The 18,704-nt window shown below is 39.1% G+C and overlaps 1 protein-coding gene across 3 annotated transcripts in view; it reads left to right on the forward strand.

The window, feature by feature from the left end:
- Positions 1-18,704, forward strand: part of CHD9 (chromodomain helicase DNA binding protein 9) — an 82,536-nt gene that overhangs the window by 58,158 nt on the left and 5,674 nt on the right. For 2 of the 3 annotated variants that reach the window (XM_080351784.1, XM_080351782.1), the window contains 21 exons: positions 183-378; positions 1,123-1,290; positions 1,846-2,025; positions 3,208-3,318; positions 3,991-4,187; positions 4,975-5,174; positions 5,674-5,833; positions 6,569-6,658; positions 7,211-7,314; positions 7,433-7,550; positions 8,222-8,279; positions 8,595-8,637; positions 8,795-9,014; positions 9,151-9,353; positions 9,604-10,512; positions 12,617-12,780; positions 13,755-14,027; positions 14,840-15,008; positions 15,998-16,137; positions 16,621-16,842; positions 17,638-17,766. In XM_080351784.1, the coding sequence (XP_080207910.1) occupies positions 183-378; positions 1,123-1,290; positions 1,846-2,025; positions 3,208-3,318; positions 3,991-4,187; positions 4,975-5,174; positions 5,674-5,833; positions 6,569-6,658; positions 7,211-7,314; positions 7,433-7,550; positions 8,222-8,279; positions 8,595-8,637; positions 8,795-9,014; positions 9,151-9,353; positions 9,604-10,512; positions 12,617-12,780; positions 13,755-14,027; positions 14,840-15,008; positions 15,998-16,137; positions 16,621-16,842; positions 17,638-17,766 (4,054 nt within the window). The remainder of the gene's footprint in view (positions 1-182; positions 379-1,122; positions 1,291-1,845; positions 2,026-3,207; positions 3,319-3,990; positions 4,188-4,974; positions 5,175-5,673; positions 5,834-6,568; positions 6,659-7,210; positions 7,315-7,432; positions 7,551-8,221; positions 8,280-8,594; positions 8,638-8,794; positions 9,015-9,150; positions 9,354-9,603; positions 10,513-12,616; positions 12,781-13,754; positions 14,028-14,839; positions 15,009-15,997; positions 16,138-16,620; positions 16,843-17,637; positions 17,767-18,704) is intronic. The other variant, XM_080351783.1, reaches the window with a different exon arrangement.

Raw genomic sequence — 18,704 nt, forward strand, 5'->3', positions numbered from 1 at the left:
CTACAGAGACACGAGTTCTGTCGTGATTCCTGCTTGTGTTACCCACTGATAACCAAAGTTACTTTGCATCACTTCTGTTCACTGTAAAGAATAAATACACAAGCAGGAGATCTGTTCTAATCCCCGTTTGAATTACGAAAAATATTGTATTGATGTGTATGTGTATCTGTGGTAATTTCCAGATACTTGTATGAACGAATTGATGGGCGAGTGCGAGGGAATCTCAGACAAGCTGCCATTGACCGGTTCAGCAAACCAGATTCCGATCGCTTTGTCTTCCTCCTCTGCACCAGGGCTGGTGGTCTGGGCATTAATTTGACTGCAGCAGATACATGTATCATTTTTGATTCTGACTGGAATCCTCAAAATGATCTGCAGGTAAATTCCTTTAACAGTGAGGCCTTAGAAGTCAAACCTGGTTGTTATAAAATGAGTCACTTTGAATATTGTCTCTGTTTTGAACAAACTTAATTTTTAAATGTTCAGGGGGTTTTTCAGACATATTTTTAGTATTTTTTGATTAATACTTTCCACTTGAATAGGAGAGGTCATATGGGGTTGTCTGGGTTCTAACTTTTTCTTTCAAATTGATTACTCTTTAAAAACACAACACAGGTAACTAAGTCAGTTGATAAAACCCTTCAGATTTTGATGACACTACGAAAGCAGGGGTTAGATTCTGCGTATACTGACACAGTTCATGGAAATAGAGCTATTCTGCTAAAACATAATGTATGGAAGAGGATTAATATGTGTTCAGAAGCAGTGAATTAATCAAATATAGGAACTGGATGCTGAAATGCAATCCATTCTCAGGTTGCAACTCCTTTACTGCTTGCTTCTGGAGATCAGATAACTAAGGAGCTAGCATGCTGTTTTATTTACCATTCAGTAGCCTTCAGCACAGATCATTCGTCTGCATTTTATTTACTACACTGTTTTTAGAAAACTTCAAAATGTGGAAAATGTCCAGTAGCCTCCATCTGCTTAGATGTGTATTGATTCTCTTTTGAGTTCATGCTGTTGTTTTTCAGATTGTACTACAGCAGAAGCAATTTCTTAAAAGAATGGTATCCTATTCTAGATAAGTCTAAATTCTCACTGTCGTTCTCCCTTTGAAAGGCTCAGGCCCGTTGTCACCGGATCGGTCAGAACAAAGCAGTGAAGGTCTACAGGCTGATAACGCGCAACTCCTACGAGCGAGAGATGTTTGACAGAGCAAGTCTGAAACTGGGGCTGGATAAGGCTGTTCTACAGAGTATGAGCGGAAGAGAAAACAGTGTCGGTGGTGTATGTTGAGATAACTTTCCTCTTGTAATCTCATGGGAACTATTTTAAATTACAGAAACTCCCGTTTTTCCGTTGTTTGCATCTCTTTTTTTCCTAATGTGGGCTAACAATGCATTTGATATAGCGTAAAATGTAGTCAGTTACTCTGATAAGTCTTGCACTTTTTCTTGCCTTTAAAGTCTAAGGTAGATAATGTCAAAGTTAAAAGTTTCCCTGTGTTTCCTTGTATCGTCTCATATTAGTATTAGGTCTTACTTGAATATGAGATATAAATCTGATATTAACAGGTGATTTTTGTAACTTCTGTTCATCACAGTGTTGAGAACAGCCATAACAATGAAGACACATACCTGTAAAAGAGTGTACTCTAACTACATAACAAAGCATTTCAGCTGTCAACTAGGCTTTTCCCTTAGCTTTTAATAACCTAGATTTCAAATTTATAAATTATAAGGCACAGTTAGGTTGTAGTAATATTGGAAAGAGAAAGAGAAATAGAAATTACTTTAGGGGATATTTTTTCTCAGCTGTCTAAAACCTATTTTATTTGCTCAGATCCAACAACTCTCCAAAAAAGAAATAGAAGACTTGCTTCGAAGAGGTGCATATGGTGCCATAATGGATGAAGAAGATGAAGGCTCTAAATTCTGTGAGGAAGACATTGACCAAATTTTGCAGCGTCGGACTAAAACTATCACGATTGAGTCGGAAGGAAGGGGCTCCACGTTTGCCAAGGTGTGGAAGCCGCAGGTTGTTCTTTGACAGCGTAGAGCTGCAAACGTAATTGAATGTTGTGAAGCTTATTATTTTTTAAAAAAAGTTGCTTGCTTTTACTTGATTTGTGGGGCATTCTTCTAAAATAGCAGGGAGTGGAGAGTCTATATATGTTTATGGTGGAGAGGGAGGCTGAGACCATACGGTTTTAGGAGTAATAGTCTAGAAGAAAATTGGACCAACACTTCCTAATTTGTGGTGGGTAAGAGAAAAACAGTAATACCGTAGCATCCAAAAACTTACGCTGGAAAACTGGATGAACAGAACAAAAAGTAAGCTTGGACTCCTTAATTTCCAAAGCATGTGCCAATATGGATCTGAACAAGTACAAATTCAGGTAAATAAAAAAATACCTAAGTAAATAATTTTTTAAAAATCCAAGCAGTATAACTGAGCTTGGAACGTGAGTACTTCACAAATACAGTTGGGGCGATTTAAAAAACAAAACAAACCCCAAAAACATCAGCAGACTTTTAAGAATATAAATGTATATTTATTTTTTATGAATATACATATATTTAGGCTCTCTTACATCTCGCTGATTGTGGCTTAAATAAGGAATAGTCTTCTAAAGGAGAGCGAGGAAACCAATTAGGGAACATGATCATCACTGTCTTTTTATCAGAAGAGTTAAAAATTTTTATACGTATTTACTCTTTTCCCAAAAGCAGTGTATCAGGATTTTTTTAAATGCCTTCTGAAATTAAGCTTATTCCATGCTCTCAAGCTTTGATTGTTGGTAGTTTAAACACTCCTTTGAAATTTCCCTCAAGCGAGTACTTTTGCATGAGATGAAATCCCCAAATGCTGATAAGCCTCTTCAAAAGATTCTATTTTCTTCCATTCAAGTAATTTAGATTCAGGCTTCGAAGCAGAAGGATCTTGCTGCTTAATGTTCTTCTCTCCTGATGGTGCATAAAAGTTCATTACATTTTTCTGATATATTATGGATCTGATTTTAAAAAATTAAGGGGGAGGAGAACTTTTGAGTTGCTTTGCACTGTAAGTAACTTCTGAAGTCTTAACAGCTGCTTGGGAGATGTTGATGAAATGAAGTGATGCGGTTGTCACAGCACATAGGCGTTCGAACTCCACAAACTTTTGAAGTGTGATGTTAGTAAGATTTTTGTTTGTTTATTACAGGCCAGTTTTGTTGCCTCTGGAAACAGGACTGATATTTCCCTAGATGATCCCAACTTCTGGCAGAAATGGGCCAAAAAAGCAGAAATAGATATAGATGCTATCAGTGGTAGAGTAAGTACTTCTCTTTTTTAATGCATGTTTTTTCAAGTGTGTGCTTGCTGTTGAATTCTGAAATAGCAGGTGTAGGACTTTTGTACTTTTTTGATTAATACTTCAATAAATCAGAGGTTTTGTGCTTGTTACTATAGTTGGCACGTGGATAATCAGCCTGCTGATAGCTTGAGTATTTCCTAGCTCCCTGCTGTCCCAAAAGAGTTTGGCGTCTTTGATTTTTGTTAAAGGCCTGCAAATGGTTGAAAGTGTGTAATTTTTCTGAATGCCCTGTTTCTGTCTGTAAATCCTGGGCTGGAACCTGCAAAATAGAAAATGAATGTAGTTCTTACTCAGCTAAAACCGAAAGTTGTGTCCTATACTTGAAGACATTCCTTTTTTAAAAATGTTTCAGTGCCCCTTTTTACTCAGAGACTGCACTGTAGTCTAAGTATTCCGTTTGGATGAGATATTCAGTGTGGTTTATAACTAATGTACTGGTATCATGGTATAAAACCCTTTTTTTTTGCGTTAAATACCACAAAATGTTTTACTTGCTTTATGGCCGTTTCCTGTGATGTCTCTACAAAATACCTATTAATGACATTAGCTAGAAATGGATGTTTCTGAACTGAAGCCATCTACTTCAGAAAAACTTAGCAACTCTGATAAGGTTTGTTGGAAATTTTGCAGAACAGCCTGGTTATTGATACACCAAGAATTAGGAAGCAAACCCGGCCCTTCAGCGCCACGAAGGACGAGCTGGCAGAGTTGTCCGAAGTGGAGAGTGAGGGTGATGAGAAGCCGAAACTCCGCCGGCCTTGTGACCGTTCCAATGGCTATGGAAGAACAGAATGCTTTCGGGTGGAAAAAAACTTGCTGGTCTATGGGTATTGTACACGTCCTTCTTCATTCTAGGAAGTTTTTAAAAAACTAGTCTTTTTCCATGCACTAAATTGGATTTATGGAATAACTTTCAGCTATATTGGCCATAACCTGGTGTGTTTGTATATAGAGAATTAATTTAGAGTATGAATTGATGTGAATTTATCATGCACCTTGTATAAATCCGTCTCACAATTTGCAGTTGAAGAAACATTAAAGAAGAGAGGTGAAAACCTTTCTTCAAAGGCATTTAACATGGGCTCTGCAGTCGTCTCACTGAAAATCGTTATAGTAAGTGCTGCAGGCAGGCCCAAAACTCTGTAAAGAAATAAATATCTGAAATAAAGGCCTGGTAGGTGACTTGATGTTCATCATTGCAGAACATCTGGCACTTCCAGGAGGTGCAAAGAGGAACTGAAAATCTAACCAGTTATTTCAAGCATACTAAAATTGATTTGGAAATAAAATCTTAGGTTTTCTCTCACCCACCTTGTGAGATAAATGACAATGTTTTTTTATCGATATGAGTTTCCACCAGTTTTGTGTCTTAAAAGCCTTAAGTAATCATCTGCGCTTTTTTTAAACAGGCAAGTTTTGTTTAAAAGCCTGTTTTAAACAGATGGAGTTCTGTTGCAAGTGTTGCTGTTGTATTTCCACTCCATAATTTCAGCTGAAGGAAACAAGTAGAAAGCTGACTGTATTTTACAGAGAATTTCCCTTTTGTACCAGAAATATACGGGCTTCCCGAGGGTTTCACTTCCAAGTGCTCATTAGTGTTTCACTCTGGACCAGGTGGGGCCGATGGAGAGAGATTTTGTCCCATGGTCGCTTCAAGAGGCAACTGAATGAACACGACGTGGAGATCATTTGCCGAGCTCTGTTGGCCTATTGTCTTGTTCACTACAGAGGGGATGAGAAAATCAAAAGTTTTATATGGGATCTCATTACCCCGACGGAGGATGGGCGAACACGAGAGTTACAGAATCACCTTGGTAAGGGCTCGTGTGTTTCTGTAGTTACATAGCTTTGTATATGCATGCCTGTGGTGCTGGGATAAAAACAGCTGAAAATTCTCTCTGAATGCCTCCTACTTGAAACAAATAGAATTTATTCCAGATACACAGTTCAACTGGTGGGAAAAGAAGTGTCATTTCTGCTTTGCTTTGTGTTTGATGGCTCACCTGAATGGCCTGCTGTTCCCTGCGTGAGCTTGCCTTTCATCTCTGTTCATAAGAACCTCTTCTGTTTCATGGTCGGTGACAACACACGCTCCTTTCTCTCCCCTTGTGCTGTGTCCTTAGCTGGTGAAATGTACCCCAGAGGTGCTCTAAGAGACAAAAGAGAAAACACCCTCGTCTCCAGAGGCTGTGATGCTGGTAGTTTTTCTGCACCGCACGTCACAATGCTGCTGTAGCGTATAGGAACTGTTAAGTGTCACGAGGATCTATACCTACCTGTTGCTGTTACTGTATTATATTTTAAATTATATAGGCTTATCAGCCCCTGTGCCTAGAGGAAGAAAAGGAAAAAAAGTGAAGACCCAGGCTAGCACTTTCGATATACACAAAGCAGAATGGCTTCGAAAATACAATCCAGAACATCTGTTGCAAGACGAAGGATACAAAAAGCACATAAAACACCATTGCAACAAGTAAGCAGTAGCTGAAGTGTGAATGTCTTTCAATGTTCATGTAAAGATTCCTTTTTCTTTGAATTCCTCATTGTCCCAGAAGACTTTAAAGGCGTGAGAGGCCTTGTAGCAGCCAGAAAACTGAGGAGTTTGGGAGCACCTGGCAAAGGAACAGAAACCTGGTGTGTTTTCTGGGCTCTGAGAATCAGAGCTACGAGCTTGCTTAAAGCTCGTTCGTAGCTATGAATGAGCTTGTTTTAGATAAATCATTTTTCTGTAGCAAAACTTGTCACATTCTACTTGAAAACGTCACACAGCTGTAGTGAAGAATTGAGATAAAGCGTGGAGGAGCCATCGCGGTCGTGCGCCAAATTCTAAGTGAGCAGGAATGAGAAGGTCGTGTGAAAGCTGCTCCTTGTCAGCCCGCTCGGTTCTTCTGAGAGGAATCATCTCGGAGGAGAATGCAAGGAGTGGTTTGTTCCTAGCAGTATTTTATGAAGCAAGTGAGGAGTGTTCTGCTGGCTCTGGTCTTTGTCTGGGATTTGAAAGTGTGTTTGCAATGAAATTATTTGTGAAAGTGATCACAATATCAAGTGTTAGGTGACCTAAATTGGAAGTTTGTCTCCTTATAACTGATGGATGTTTTAGGAAAATGATTTGAAAGCTTTGTGATACTACAAAAGACAAAACAAAACCAACCGCAACTATTGAAAGCTTGTGGAGTTCTAATATTTGTATTTTTTCTTCTTTGTTTAGGGTCTTGCTTCGAGTAAGAATGCTGTATTACTTAAAACAAGAAGTCATTGGTAATGAGTGCCAAAAGGTGTTTAATGGAATTGATGCCAGGTGAACTATAAAGAGGTTTTTTGCTTGTTTACTTTAAATGTAAACTATCAAACGAAAATTCAGAAAACTTCCTAGACCTAAATAAGAAATGTTAAAACCAAATATTTTTATGCTTAGCCTATGAGAAGTGTGTTTTGGTTACTCTCTGTTTACCAAATGCTTTGGATCAACTTGTCATGAGGAAGTTCTAGTTCCTATTTATGAGTCTGGCTATATAAAGTAAAATAATCTAAGTCAAATAGGCTTAAAAAATGAGTGAAAGAATTATATGCTTTGCTTTCTAATTGACGGGGTTTTCCTGTCCCTTTATGCACGCTTTTAGTCATGTGTTGCACATTCCATTTTTTTTAATGGAAGTATTGCCATTTGGAAATTCATAACTCACTGCTACGGGAGCTTGTGTTAGATGGAAAGTTTTAATTTGATTCAGAAAGCTTGAAGAGAGAAGTCTAAAAATCCAGCAGAAAGTAGGAATGTACAAAGAGAAAATAAAGATGTATTTCTTCCTCTGAATGTTACTGATGTTGCTGTGCTGTTGGTGATTCTCCGCAGTGAAATTGATGTTTGGGTCCCTGAGCCTGATCACTCTGAAGTTCCTGCCGAGTGGTGGGACGCAGAAGCAGATAAATCCCTTCTCATTGGAGTTTTTAAACACGGTGAGTAATACGGATGACTACACATGCACTTCCCCACTCCTCAGAATGAACAGCCTACAGTCAGTTTTTTATAGCTCCCTCTGAAAGTGAATTTGTGCCGCTTTTTTTTCCTTTATAGGTTATGAAAAATACAACACTATCAGGGCAGACCCAGCACTGTGCTTCTTGGAAAGGGTTGGCAAGCCAGATGAAAAAGCAGTTGCTGCCGAACAGAGAGCAAATGATTATATGGATGGGTATGAGCGCTTAAAACTGAGCAGGAATGTTTTGGGGCCTTAAAGACTGAATTTATCTCTTGTACTTTGTTTTCTTCTTAACTGGTTTTATACTATTTGGTGTCATTGTTGTGAAGAACACTACTTGGATTTTACTCCCACAGAGTGGAAAACAGTTAGGAACGGTGTAACAACCATTGAAGTGTGGGATTTCACAGTTAAAAGAGAAGTGCGGCAACCTGTTGTTAACCAGGGCTCTACTGTGTGTTGCTGTGTCGGAAATATTACTTAGACACTCAAGTGCAAAATCCTGCAGAGGCAAAGTGCTATAGGCCTGTTTAGCTCTATTGCAGGTGTGTCAGCGTGGCCTATGAGTCTTGTGTAGCTAACCAGTGACACCAGGAGACCAGTTAGAGTATTACTGGTAACTGCCGGCATGAGGAATGCTTCTATTCATCACTTCATCAGTGGGGTCGGCAGCTGCGGTCATAACGAACATCTTTGAATGAGAGAGCGAACTCGGGGGGATGAGATTCGAGCCAAAGCTGCCTTGAAATGTTTTTGTTGTTTCTTGTAGAAAATTAAATACAGTATATCTAATTAAATCTAAATGAATTTTGCTTAATTGAAAAGAGTGTAATGACTTCTAAACTGTTACTAAGATGGGTTCCTTTGTGTTGAAATTTTAACAGGGATGTAGAAGATCCAGAATATAAACCAGCACCAGCATTGTTTAAAGATGACATAGAGGTATAGTAGGCACCTATGAATAGCTCCTTTTAACACACCTAGAATGTAATACTTCCACCTTTTCTTTGAGCAAATTACTGAGTTTTTCTATATTTTTCTACATTGCGAGAACTTATTCCATGTCTTTCTGCAGCTGGGGGAATGGGAGGGAGTTATTGTATAGTGCTGTTGTATGCCTTGGTAACCATTTGTCTAAAATACATGTTACTCTCACTCTTTGTCATATTTATGAGTTGTCTATAAGACTTAAGTTGAACCTGAGTTTTTGGAGAGGGGTTACGTTTTTAATTTTGCTTCCCTTCTGTTTTTCGACAGGATGATGTTTCATCCCCGGGTGATCTAGTAATAGCAGATGGAGGTAAATATATACATATTCAAGTCTGAGCCCATTCAATCTGGTTTGAATTATTTCCTTCTCCTGACCCTCAGCTGAAATGTATTTAGAGTGCCTAGTGTAGAACCACAGGCACCAGCAATTATTAACTTGTATTTCCTGTGACTTTGTTTTAATATAGATGGACAAATGATGGAAGGAGACAAAATCTATTGGCCCACTCAGTCTGCCTTAACAACACGTCTTCGCCGCCTAATAACAGCTTATCAACGAACGAGTAAAAATCGGCAGGCCCAGCAGATCCAGCCTGCTTTCCCAATACAAACCAGTATGATGCAGCCTCCATATGAAGAAGCTGCTCTGAATCCAAAGATGGCTGCTAAGATTGAAAGACAGCAAAGGTACCTGCAGTGTGCAAATACACATTTTTAATACATCCCGATATAAAATATATCAAAGAAATAATAATTGCTAGCTGTGTGAAATAAGTGAAGAAAATGACAGGATTTCGATTCTTTTTTTCTCTTGGTGATCAAGATGGACAAGAAGAGAAGAAGCCGACTTCTACAGAGTTGTGTCCACGTTTGGTGTGGTGTTTGATCCTGAAAGGGGACGGTTTGACTGGACCAAATTTCGAGCGATGGCTCGGCTGCACAAGAAAACCGACGAGAGCCTGGAGAAGTACTTGTATGCGTTTATGTCCATGTGCCGGAGAGTCTGTCGTCTCCCCTCAAAAGAAGGTGGGTGTATATGTTTTTACTTCGGTTTTATCTTTAATTTCTGTTGCCAGTGCTTATCTTGAAAAGAGTTTACTTTCATGTGTTGCAAAATAAAAATGGGGCAGAAGGCAAAAAGGAAACATGGTAAGTGTGAAATCGAGGGCTCATAATGGGGAGACATATATGAACGGATTAAAGCCATCTACTTCTAGTATTGATGTGCAGTGGGTTTTTTTTGCCAGATTCTCACCTTTGTTTTGTTTTACTACAGAACTCGTAGACCCAAACATTTTTATCCAACCAATTACAGAGGAACGTGCTTCTCGGACTTTGTATCGCATTGAGCTCCTAAGGAAGGTGCGAGAACAGGCTCTTAGACACCCACAGTTGTTCGAACGGCTAAAACTATGCCAGCCAAACCCAGACTTACCTGTCTGGTGGGAGTGTGGGACTCATGACAGGGATTTACTTATTGGAGCTGCTAAACATGGAGTTAGTAGGACGGATTATCATATTCTTCGTGACCCTGAACTCTCGTTTATGTCTGCCCAGAGGAACTATAATCAAAATAAAGTGGCACTTTCAAGGACTTCTACTCCACTCCTGCATCAGTACCAGATGGCATTATCTGCTTCTCCTCTGACACCTCAGTCAAGATTGTCGGATGCTAAAGTGAATGCTTTTGAGGACACAAAAGCTAAAAACGAAAACCTGAAAGAGGACCTTCAGTCTTCTGAAGAGGAATCTATGTCTACAGAGGAGACACAGACAGTAATGAAATCTGAACCTTTGAGTCCAAGAAACGGCACACCAATGCAAAATGCCGACCACAAACCCAGCATGAGGACAGAGACAGACAGGCGCATGGTGGCTGCAAGGACAGAGCCGCTAACTCCAAACGCGGCTTCCAAAAAACAGAGGGTCAGCAAAAGGGGGTCTGACTCCAGCTCTGACTCAGACTCTGACTCAGATAGATCATCGTGTTCTTCCAGGTCATCTTCTTCATCCTCTTCATCTTCCTCATCTTGTTCACACTCTCGATCAGGCTCTAGCTCTTCATCGTCTTCATCTTGTTCTTCAGCATCTTCATCCTCCTCGTCATCATCCTCCTCCTCATCATCGTCGTCATCGTCTTCATCTGAAGAGAGTGATAGCGATGAAGAGGAGACACAGAAGCGTGGTATGTGTGTAGTCGTATTTCTGCCGTATGCTCTTAAGCTGAACAAATTTATTCTTAATGGAAAAAAATTTAAAAAAGGATGTTAAATCTGACGAAAATAAACTTAAACATATTTGCTTGATTCTTCAAGTGACTGGGAAGGATTGCAGGGATACACTATTTTCTTTGTTTCATACAGTGCCTTGGATGAGGGATTTGCTGACTGATTCACTAGGACAGGTCACTGTGCGTGTGGTTCACGTGTGGGACAAGAGCTGAATGGCTGATGTGTTCTGGAAATAGAATATATATATATATATATATATATATATATATATATATATATATACAGTGAATTCCCTACTACTGTTCCCTTTTCTTCCTAGAGAATCTTTTGGTTTCCCTGTTTGTTTTTTCCACTTCTGCTCACCTGTCTTTGTAGCTTCCTTATTGTGTTTTCATGAAATCTGTAAGCTTTCTTCTGTCCAAGTGATATAAGCTACTTATTTTGGAAACTGGAGGTGGCCAAGCAGTGCACTTGCGCTGAAAACTTAGAACAGTTAAACACTTCAAAATATGTACCTGCCTAGGAAAAACTGAGGCGATTATAGAGCATAGGACCAAATAACACAGAGACACTTTTGGATGGTTCAACATAACAGCAAAAACTTCAGTGAAGTGATATAAAATTTTTAATAAACCAACCAATCCCTGTTTGATGCATTCCTAATAAAGTGTCCTCTACTCTTGCCCCATTGAAACTCAGAATGTGCAACTCTCTGCTGTGGAATAACAAAAGATGTGGGATCACAGCGGAAGTAAATAAGCTATTTTTTTCCCAGTACCTTAGAGAAAAAGGTGTTTTGCTGATCAGATGGATCTTTTAGTCTGTGGAAATGGCAAATGGAAACCATAGGATGTATTTACTGGGAAAATGATTACTGGGCAAGTGAAGTGAAATGATGTGATTGAGATGCTGCTGCCTGTAGTAGTGGAAGGATATTTCAGAGGAAACAGTTGTGTGCAAACATTAAAACAGTGAGAGAAGAAGAATGCTTATATGACATAAATATTTAGATCTAGATGGTAGATCCTGTAACATGTGCTACACATCCAAATATTAGGCTCGCTTTGTGCCAGCCCAGTCTGTTTAGGTGAGTAATTGTGCCATCCTCAGATTACAGAGTCTCGTACATCACTCAGCCTTTCTGTTAGTGGCTGGTTTGCTGTAGCTTGGCGTTGAAGAGGTTGATAAACACTGAAAAGTTCTTCTGACTTTCTCTGCATAGTCATTTTAAGCCCAGTTTTTATTTCATATATTGTGCAGTGATCGTGGAGCATTGCCATGCCTCTGTCCTTTGAAACGTCTTTTAAAGGAGAGCTAAATTGTGTCAGATGAGTCAATGCGTCGCTATTGTTTAGGACAAATTTGAGTTCTGTAGGATTGTCCTTCAATACTCTTACTCATTGTGCTGATGTAGTATTTACCTTTTCAGGCAGCACTTTTTTTTCTCTCTTTTAGTTTCATGCTGTTTCCTCATGTCATAGTGAAACCTATGTTGTTGTCTGGATGGGGGCCAAAGTAAAATAATAATGAGAAGTAAAGAGAAGTCAGAGGACATGATGGAAAGATACTAGGCACAAATACTCTGTGATTAAAACGTTAGAAATTAGATGATGCAGACACGTGTGTTAAGATGTGGAACATCCAGCATTCCATCCAGTAAATAAAATGGGGTGTTTTTTTGAAGTATTATCCCAATAGATTTGCTATGTTCTGGTGACACTTTTAGTTTCAATTTAATTCAATATTTTAGTGTATGTTGGCTTACAAAGGAAATATATTAAAGTGAGGACAATCAGATTAGTCTGAAGCCTGTCTGTTTTCGAATAGCTAGGTGTTTGATACATTACGCTCTTGAAACATTATCAGAAATATATGTGGAATTTGCATGCCTAGAAAAAGATCTGCAATCATCCTGAAAAAACAAACAGAGTAATTCTTTGGTTTAACTTTGCATTCGGGCTTCCTCTGAACATTGTTCTTTGTTTTCTTCACCTGAAGCTTTTACAGTGATGTTTCAAATTGTTTATTACATCAAATGATGCTGGTGTTTTTATTTAGCAGGAGGAACCCCACATATAAAAGCGTATGATGAAGAGAGTGTGGCCTCTCTGAGTACAACACAAGACGAGACGCAGGACAGTTTCCAGATGAACAACGGGACACCGAATTCCAGTTACCTCCTGCAAGGCGGATACATGTTGGCTGCATCCTACTGGCCAAAGGCAAGTTTATGATACTTTGAAAACCAAAGTTGTAGGCAACGCTGGGTTGTGATGTGACTATTAAATTAAATACGTTAAAACCGTATCACCAAGTTGTGGGGAGATCTTGGAAAAAAAAGAATTTTGTTCATAGTAAGTTATAGTAAAGTTATGACAAAGCATTTTATAAGTCTGTTGTATAGCTGCATCTGTAAAAGAGAATGTTTACATAGGAAAAAAAACTGTAAAGGAAGCATATTTAAGATGAAGATGAGATAATTTGTGAGGTGTAATGGTGTTCAGAGTGTACAAAATCAAACTTATCTAAATAGAGGGGAGGGCCTTGAGCTTGGCAGAAACATGCTTACTTACAGAACAGGTTATTTTAGTGTTCACATTTTTTATTTGCCATATAACTGCACTCTGAAATTATCAGAACATCCGGTAGTTTTTGGAGTCTACATGTACTTAGCTGAGTTTACTGGAACTCAATCTGTGTGTTATACAGGTGTGTGAAGTCAAATCTGTGTCCGGTGTCTAAAGACCATGACTGAGGAATAAAATGGTTTCAAAAGCTGAAGTAAGATGGGAATAAAAGTCTGTAGGTGTAGTTTTATGAACGCTGTTTGACACACAAAATCTGGTGCTGCTCACAGGTTGAGACCGTGCTACTAGTGAGTCAAAACCAGACCTACACATACTACTTTGGTAGTTTCTGTATCTCTCCTTTAAAAATCAGTGAAATAACATGTTTCAAGCATTTTCAGGCCCTGTATAGTTGATTGTATATTTTTTACAGGTGGTGAAATTAAGTACAGAGGTGGCTTTTACAAACTTCTACATTGGTACAAACCCAGGAACTTAAAATCTTAAGTCCAAGTCCAGTGATTAAAAATATTATGATTTCTCTTCTTTCTAGAATTGGAAGATAAAACATAAAAGCAATGTGTGCAGTGTTGGTAAGCATTACTCTCATATTTCCTCTGTTGTTTTAGGATCGAGTTATGATTAACCGCCTTGACAGTATTTGTCAAACGGTGTTGAAAGGTAAATGGCCTTCAGCCAGACGGAGCTACGACAGCAACACGGTGGCCTCGTTCTACACAACCAAACTGCTGGACAGCCCCGGGGCAGCCGCCGATTACAGCGAGCCCAGCGCACCCCCTCCCAACCTCGCGGGGCTGAAAGAAGAGTACGATCAGTCACCGCAGATGTCAAAGGTGAAGAAGCATGTACGAGAAAAGGAGTTTACAGTGAAAATCAATGACGTATGTTTATTTTTATTGCCCTAGGACCTGGTTGCGATTGCGGTGTTGCGGCATGCTTTACCTGCAAGTGGCTGCCTGCTCTCACTCTCACTCCCTTCACACACTTGTTTGTGGGTATTTGGGTCTGCTGCTTCTGGGCATTGAGTGTTTGGGGTTTGGGTTTGTTTTTTTGGGTTTGTTTTGGGTTTTATTGTTTTATTTTATTTGCATAAGTCCCTGGACGGAATCATTTTTATTTCTCTGGATTGAAATTTTGCCGTTCTGGTGCTTCTCAGCATGTTTTATGCTGTTTCTAAGAAATCTGGTTAGCAAAAAAGGTATTTCTCTTTGGCTTTTTTTAAACATTTCAGCATGGCCTATCCAGCAAACACTTGATTATTACATGGCCTTTTAGAGGGCTATAGGTGAATTGCCCAGTTTAAGTGCAAGCTGGAAGCTTTAAACATTTTTCTTATCTATAGTTTGAGACCTGTTAGTAGCACATAAAAATGTATGAAAACTTCCTCTTGTAACTGGGTTTGGCATTTATTTAGGACTAGATTAGAGTGCTAGACAGCTGTTCAGTGTCTGAACTTTTCAGTTAAGATAGTAGATAATTTAAAGTTTATATTCATAGAAGCAACTCCACAAAATTTCTATTCAGATTTCTTCTTCACATGGAGGAGACCCAAGGCTTATTTTAAGGTCTAATACGATGTTTTCATTCTTCCTCAACTCTTCTGGAATAACTGTTTGTATGCGAGTATCCTGATTGTGTAGTAGTCATTTCTGCTTCAGAAGAGACTCTTCTAACCCTGGCATTTATTTAACAGGAAGGTGGTTTGAAATTGACTTTTCAGAAGCAGGGACTGTCTCAGAAAAGGCCGTTTGAAAGCGAGGAAGGTGCGTTGGGACAGCAGCAATACCTGGCTCGGCTGCGTGAACTCCAGAACGCTTCAGAAACCAGCCTTGTCACCTTCCCCAAATCGCTTCCCGAATCAGGTACGTGAAACGTCAGGGGCCATAAGGGTCAGGATAAAATGTCGTCTTCTGTTGGTCTTCATGCACAGGTGGTGGAGAGAGATGTTTGTGGTGTTTTCTGTGCTACACTGCAGTTTGGGGGCATTCTGTGCAGTGTGTTAGTGAAACGGCACCTCAGCTGATGTATGAGCTTGTCAGTTCTGTAATGTTCATTTATTAGAAGGATGCCATTATGAACACCCTCCCGAGAAGGTTTTAATAATTCTGAAGTGCATCACTCTACACTGATGGGAATCAGTTTAAATCAGAACTTACTGTGGCTAGTTTGTAAGTAAGGATGTAGAGTTCCAGATTTATGCCTGTGTCAATTTGCACTTCCCACATTCTTTTTGGTCCCTCTTGTAAGGAAACAATGGAGGACAATAGTCTAGAACCAATTTCTGGCTTGTAGCTAAGGTGTACACTGACAAATACAAATGAGCCTAAAGTGAGCAATTAAAATACGGAATAAATATTTGAAATTATTAAATTGGGTGCTTGGTTTAAGCCAGTTTCTGATCAAATTACTGCAGTTTGTTGACATCGCATACATAGGTGGATGAGAGCATTTCCTGTAAAAATATACTACCCTTCAATTGCATTTTGTATTTAATTGTTCTTTTGCAACATACCACTAAGATCTTGTTATAAATATGTATTTCGGGATGTCTTCCTCTGAGCACGTGTGTGGTATCAGCAGTTTTTAACAGCTTTCCTGCCTGTACAGATTTATTTGGAGGGGGTAGGAGGCAGTAATAGGCAACTTCCACAGCAGAGTGGCTTTTCAGAGCCTGATATTAATGGTGTTTCAAACAGTCATAAAACAGGCAATTTCTGTTAGATATTACATGTAGAAATTATATGTACTGGCACTGTTTCAAGTAATTTTATTCCCTTTTTTTATTCAGATGTGTTTCTTGTTGTAAAATGACTCACACAACTGACACTAATTCTGTTGCATCATTAATTAGGTACTTCCAGTCACTTAACAGCCAGTGCCAATGGAGTCGTAGCTGACAGTCAGCCTGCAGTCAAGAAGAGAAGAGGGAGAAGGAAGAATGTGGAGGGAGTTGATGTCCTCTTTATGAACAGAAATAAACAGCCTAATCATGTAAGTAAACTTGATTTTATATCCAAAAATAAGGTCCACATTACTGTCAGTGCCTTCACTGAGCACAACCAGCTGTAAACATAAAACAAAAACTTTATTGCTCAAAGCTATTAGGTGTTTTTTTTTCTGAAATGGTTCACGGACGGTTTATGTCTACACGCGTGGGAGCTGGTACAGTTTTCTTAAATATTAGGTATTTTAAATATTGATAACTGTTTTCAAAAAGTAAGTTTAATTCTAGTTTTGGTGAACTGTAATTAACAACATAATGTTAAAAACTTGATATTTGACCTAGCAGTGCTTTCTGGCATCCTTTCCTGTAACATCTGTCACAGGACCTGATGGTACAGTGATGGAAAGGGACCTGTCTTGGTGTCTGCACAATGATCCACCGGACTGTGGCCTTCATTGTATCATATGTGAAGTAATTGTGGTGGTTTGTTTTGTGTGGAGAACTCAGTTGCATGTTTGGAATTTCTCCAGGTTAATCCAGGTATCAACTCGTGCCCCGTGGCTGCAGGAATGAATCCGGTGCTCCCGTACGCGCAGTCCCAGGGCGTGCTGGATGCTGAGAGCCCAGTGCCCGTTATTAACCTGAAAGATGGCACGAGGCTTGCAGGGGATGATGCCCCAAAAAGAAAAGATTTAGAAAGGTGGCTTAAAGAACATCCTGGATATGTTGAAGATTCAGGAGCTTGTATTCCTGTGAGTATTCTTTTCAGATCTGTTTCAGCTAAATACTAGAACACTACTCATAAAATGTATTTCAATGTGTATTCTGTACTACATGGAATTATTTTTTCTGTATTTCGATATTTTGTTTAGGAAAAGGAAAATGCTGGTTTCTTTTTACATAATTTGAGCTCTGCAAGCCTTCCTTGTCATTCACAAATGGAATTGCCAAGAAAAGAAATACTAAAGACATTTGATCTTTGTCTAATCTCACCTAGGATTAAAAAAAAAATCTCAGATAATGAAACTCATGTTACCATGATCCTCATGATGGGAGCTGAAAATGTGTAGCAGCATGTTTAGTGATGTGTAGGATGTATGTCATACCTACGTACAGTGCTGTGGTGGTGATGTTTGTGTGGGTATGATGTTCTCATTTTACCTCTGAGTCTCAGATTTGTTAACGTTGAACAGAATGTAAGAAAATCATATTTATGATGTCTGGAATAACAAGCTTATTTTTTTCCATAAAGATGTTATTATATGAAATAGTAGCAACGTTCCTGGCAGTTAAAGCATTGTCGAAAACTAAATAAATATTAAAACAAAGCAATGGGTAGAGGTATCAGAGAGAGGATTTAGTGCTGTCTGCTGGACTGCTTATTATATGATTATGATCAGTGAGTTACTTTTGTTACTAAAATATTTCTGAAATTGAAGAGGACTTCAAATGAATGTCTGACTCAAGAGAATGCACAGATATCTTACATTTTTTAAAACAGTTTTATCAGGAAGATAATTGTGGGGTTTTTAATTCCTTTATAATAGAGGATGCAGCTGCACGATGGGAGGCCCAAACAAAAAAGACACCGTTGCCGAAATCCTAATAAACTGGACGTTAATAGTTTGACTGGTGAAGAACGTGTTCAGCTCATAAATAGAAGAAACGCCAGAAAGGTACTTGCATTACTGTTCCCATTCCAATGTTCCTCAAATGAAAAGTTACCTGAAAAGAAGAACTCTGTAATATTACACTTGCTAAAATACTGTGTGCAAACGAGGGGTTTTTGGTTTAAGGCTTTGGCATAGAGCAAGAAAGTCAATGACAATCTTCTAGTAAGTGTTTTGCAACTATGAAAATATCTAAGATATGGCTAGAAACTTCCATGTGGTTTATGTTCAGATAGAATTGGACGCTATAGATAGAATTCAACACTATATTGCAATATTCGTGCCATTGACTAATATAGAGGTGTGGCCACCAAAATATATGCTATTCTGATCAAAGTAGCAACATTCTCACAACCTGCAAATGTTGTGTACGTCTTCGCTTTACTACTTCTGACAAATTATGTTGGTAGTGCATCCTTGATAGAAACTTTTGTCCACTGGAATTGCTTAAATCCTGTGTACTGGGTTATTTTGCTTTTTCCAGTTATCTCTGGCATTTGGCCGTTATGGTTCACCAGTAAAATATCTGTTGCGAATCGTGTTGCTGGCTTAAACAGGAGTGCAGTAGGGGAACGGGAGAAGGGGGATTCTTGTATAAAATCCCAGCAGTGGAAGATGGGAGATCAGGTGTTGAATTCTGTTTTTTGGACAGGGGATCAAAGTTAGAGAGCAGGTGCAAGGAAAGCAGGACATGGTTTTATGCTGCTGTGTTGAGGTCAGAAGCTTTTTGCATCTGTAGAGAAGAGTGAAGCAGAATTTGAGCCTTTACTCAATGCATAGAGACAGCAGCTCTGCAGAGGAATCTCAGAGTCCGTGATCAAGGAGCGAGAGGTTGGATCTGTGCTTGCTGTAGCAGCCTGGTTTCATGATGGCTTTTTTCTCTAATGAGTTTCCACACCATAGTTAGACTCTGTTACTTTGGTAACCTCAGTTTTCCCATTTAT

Source organism: Nesoenas mayeri, assembly GCF_963082525.1.
Source record: "Nesoenas mayeri genome assembly, chromosome: 12".
NCBI classification, from domain to species: domain Eukaryota; kingdom Metazoa; phylum Chordata; class Aves; order Columbiformes; family Columbidae; genus Nesoenas; species Nesoenas mayeri.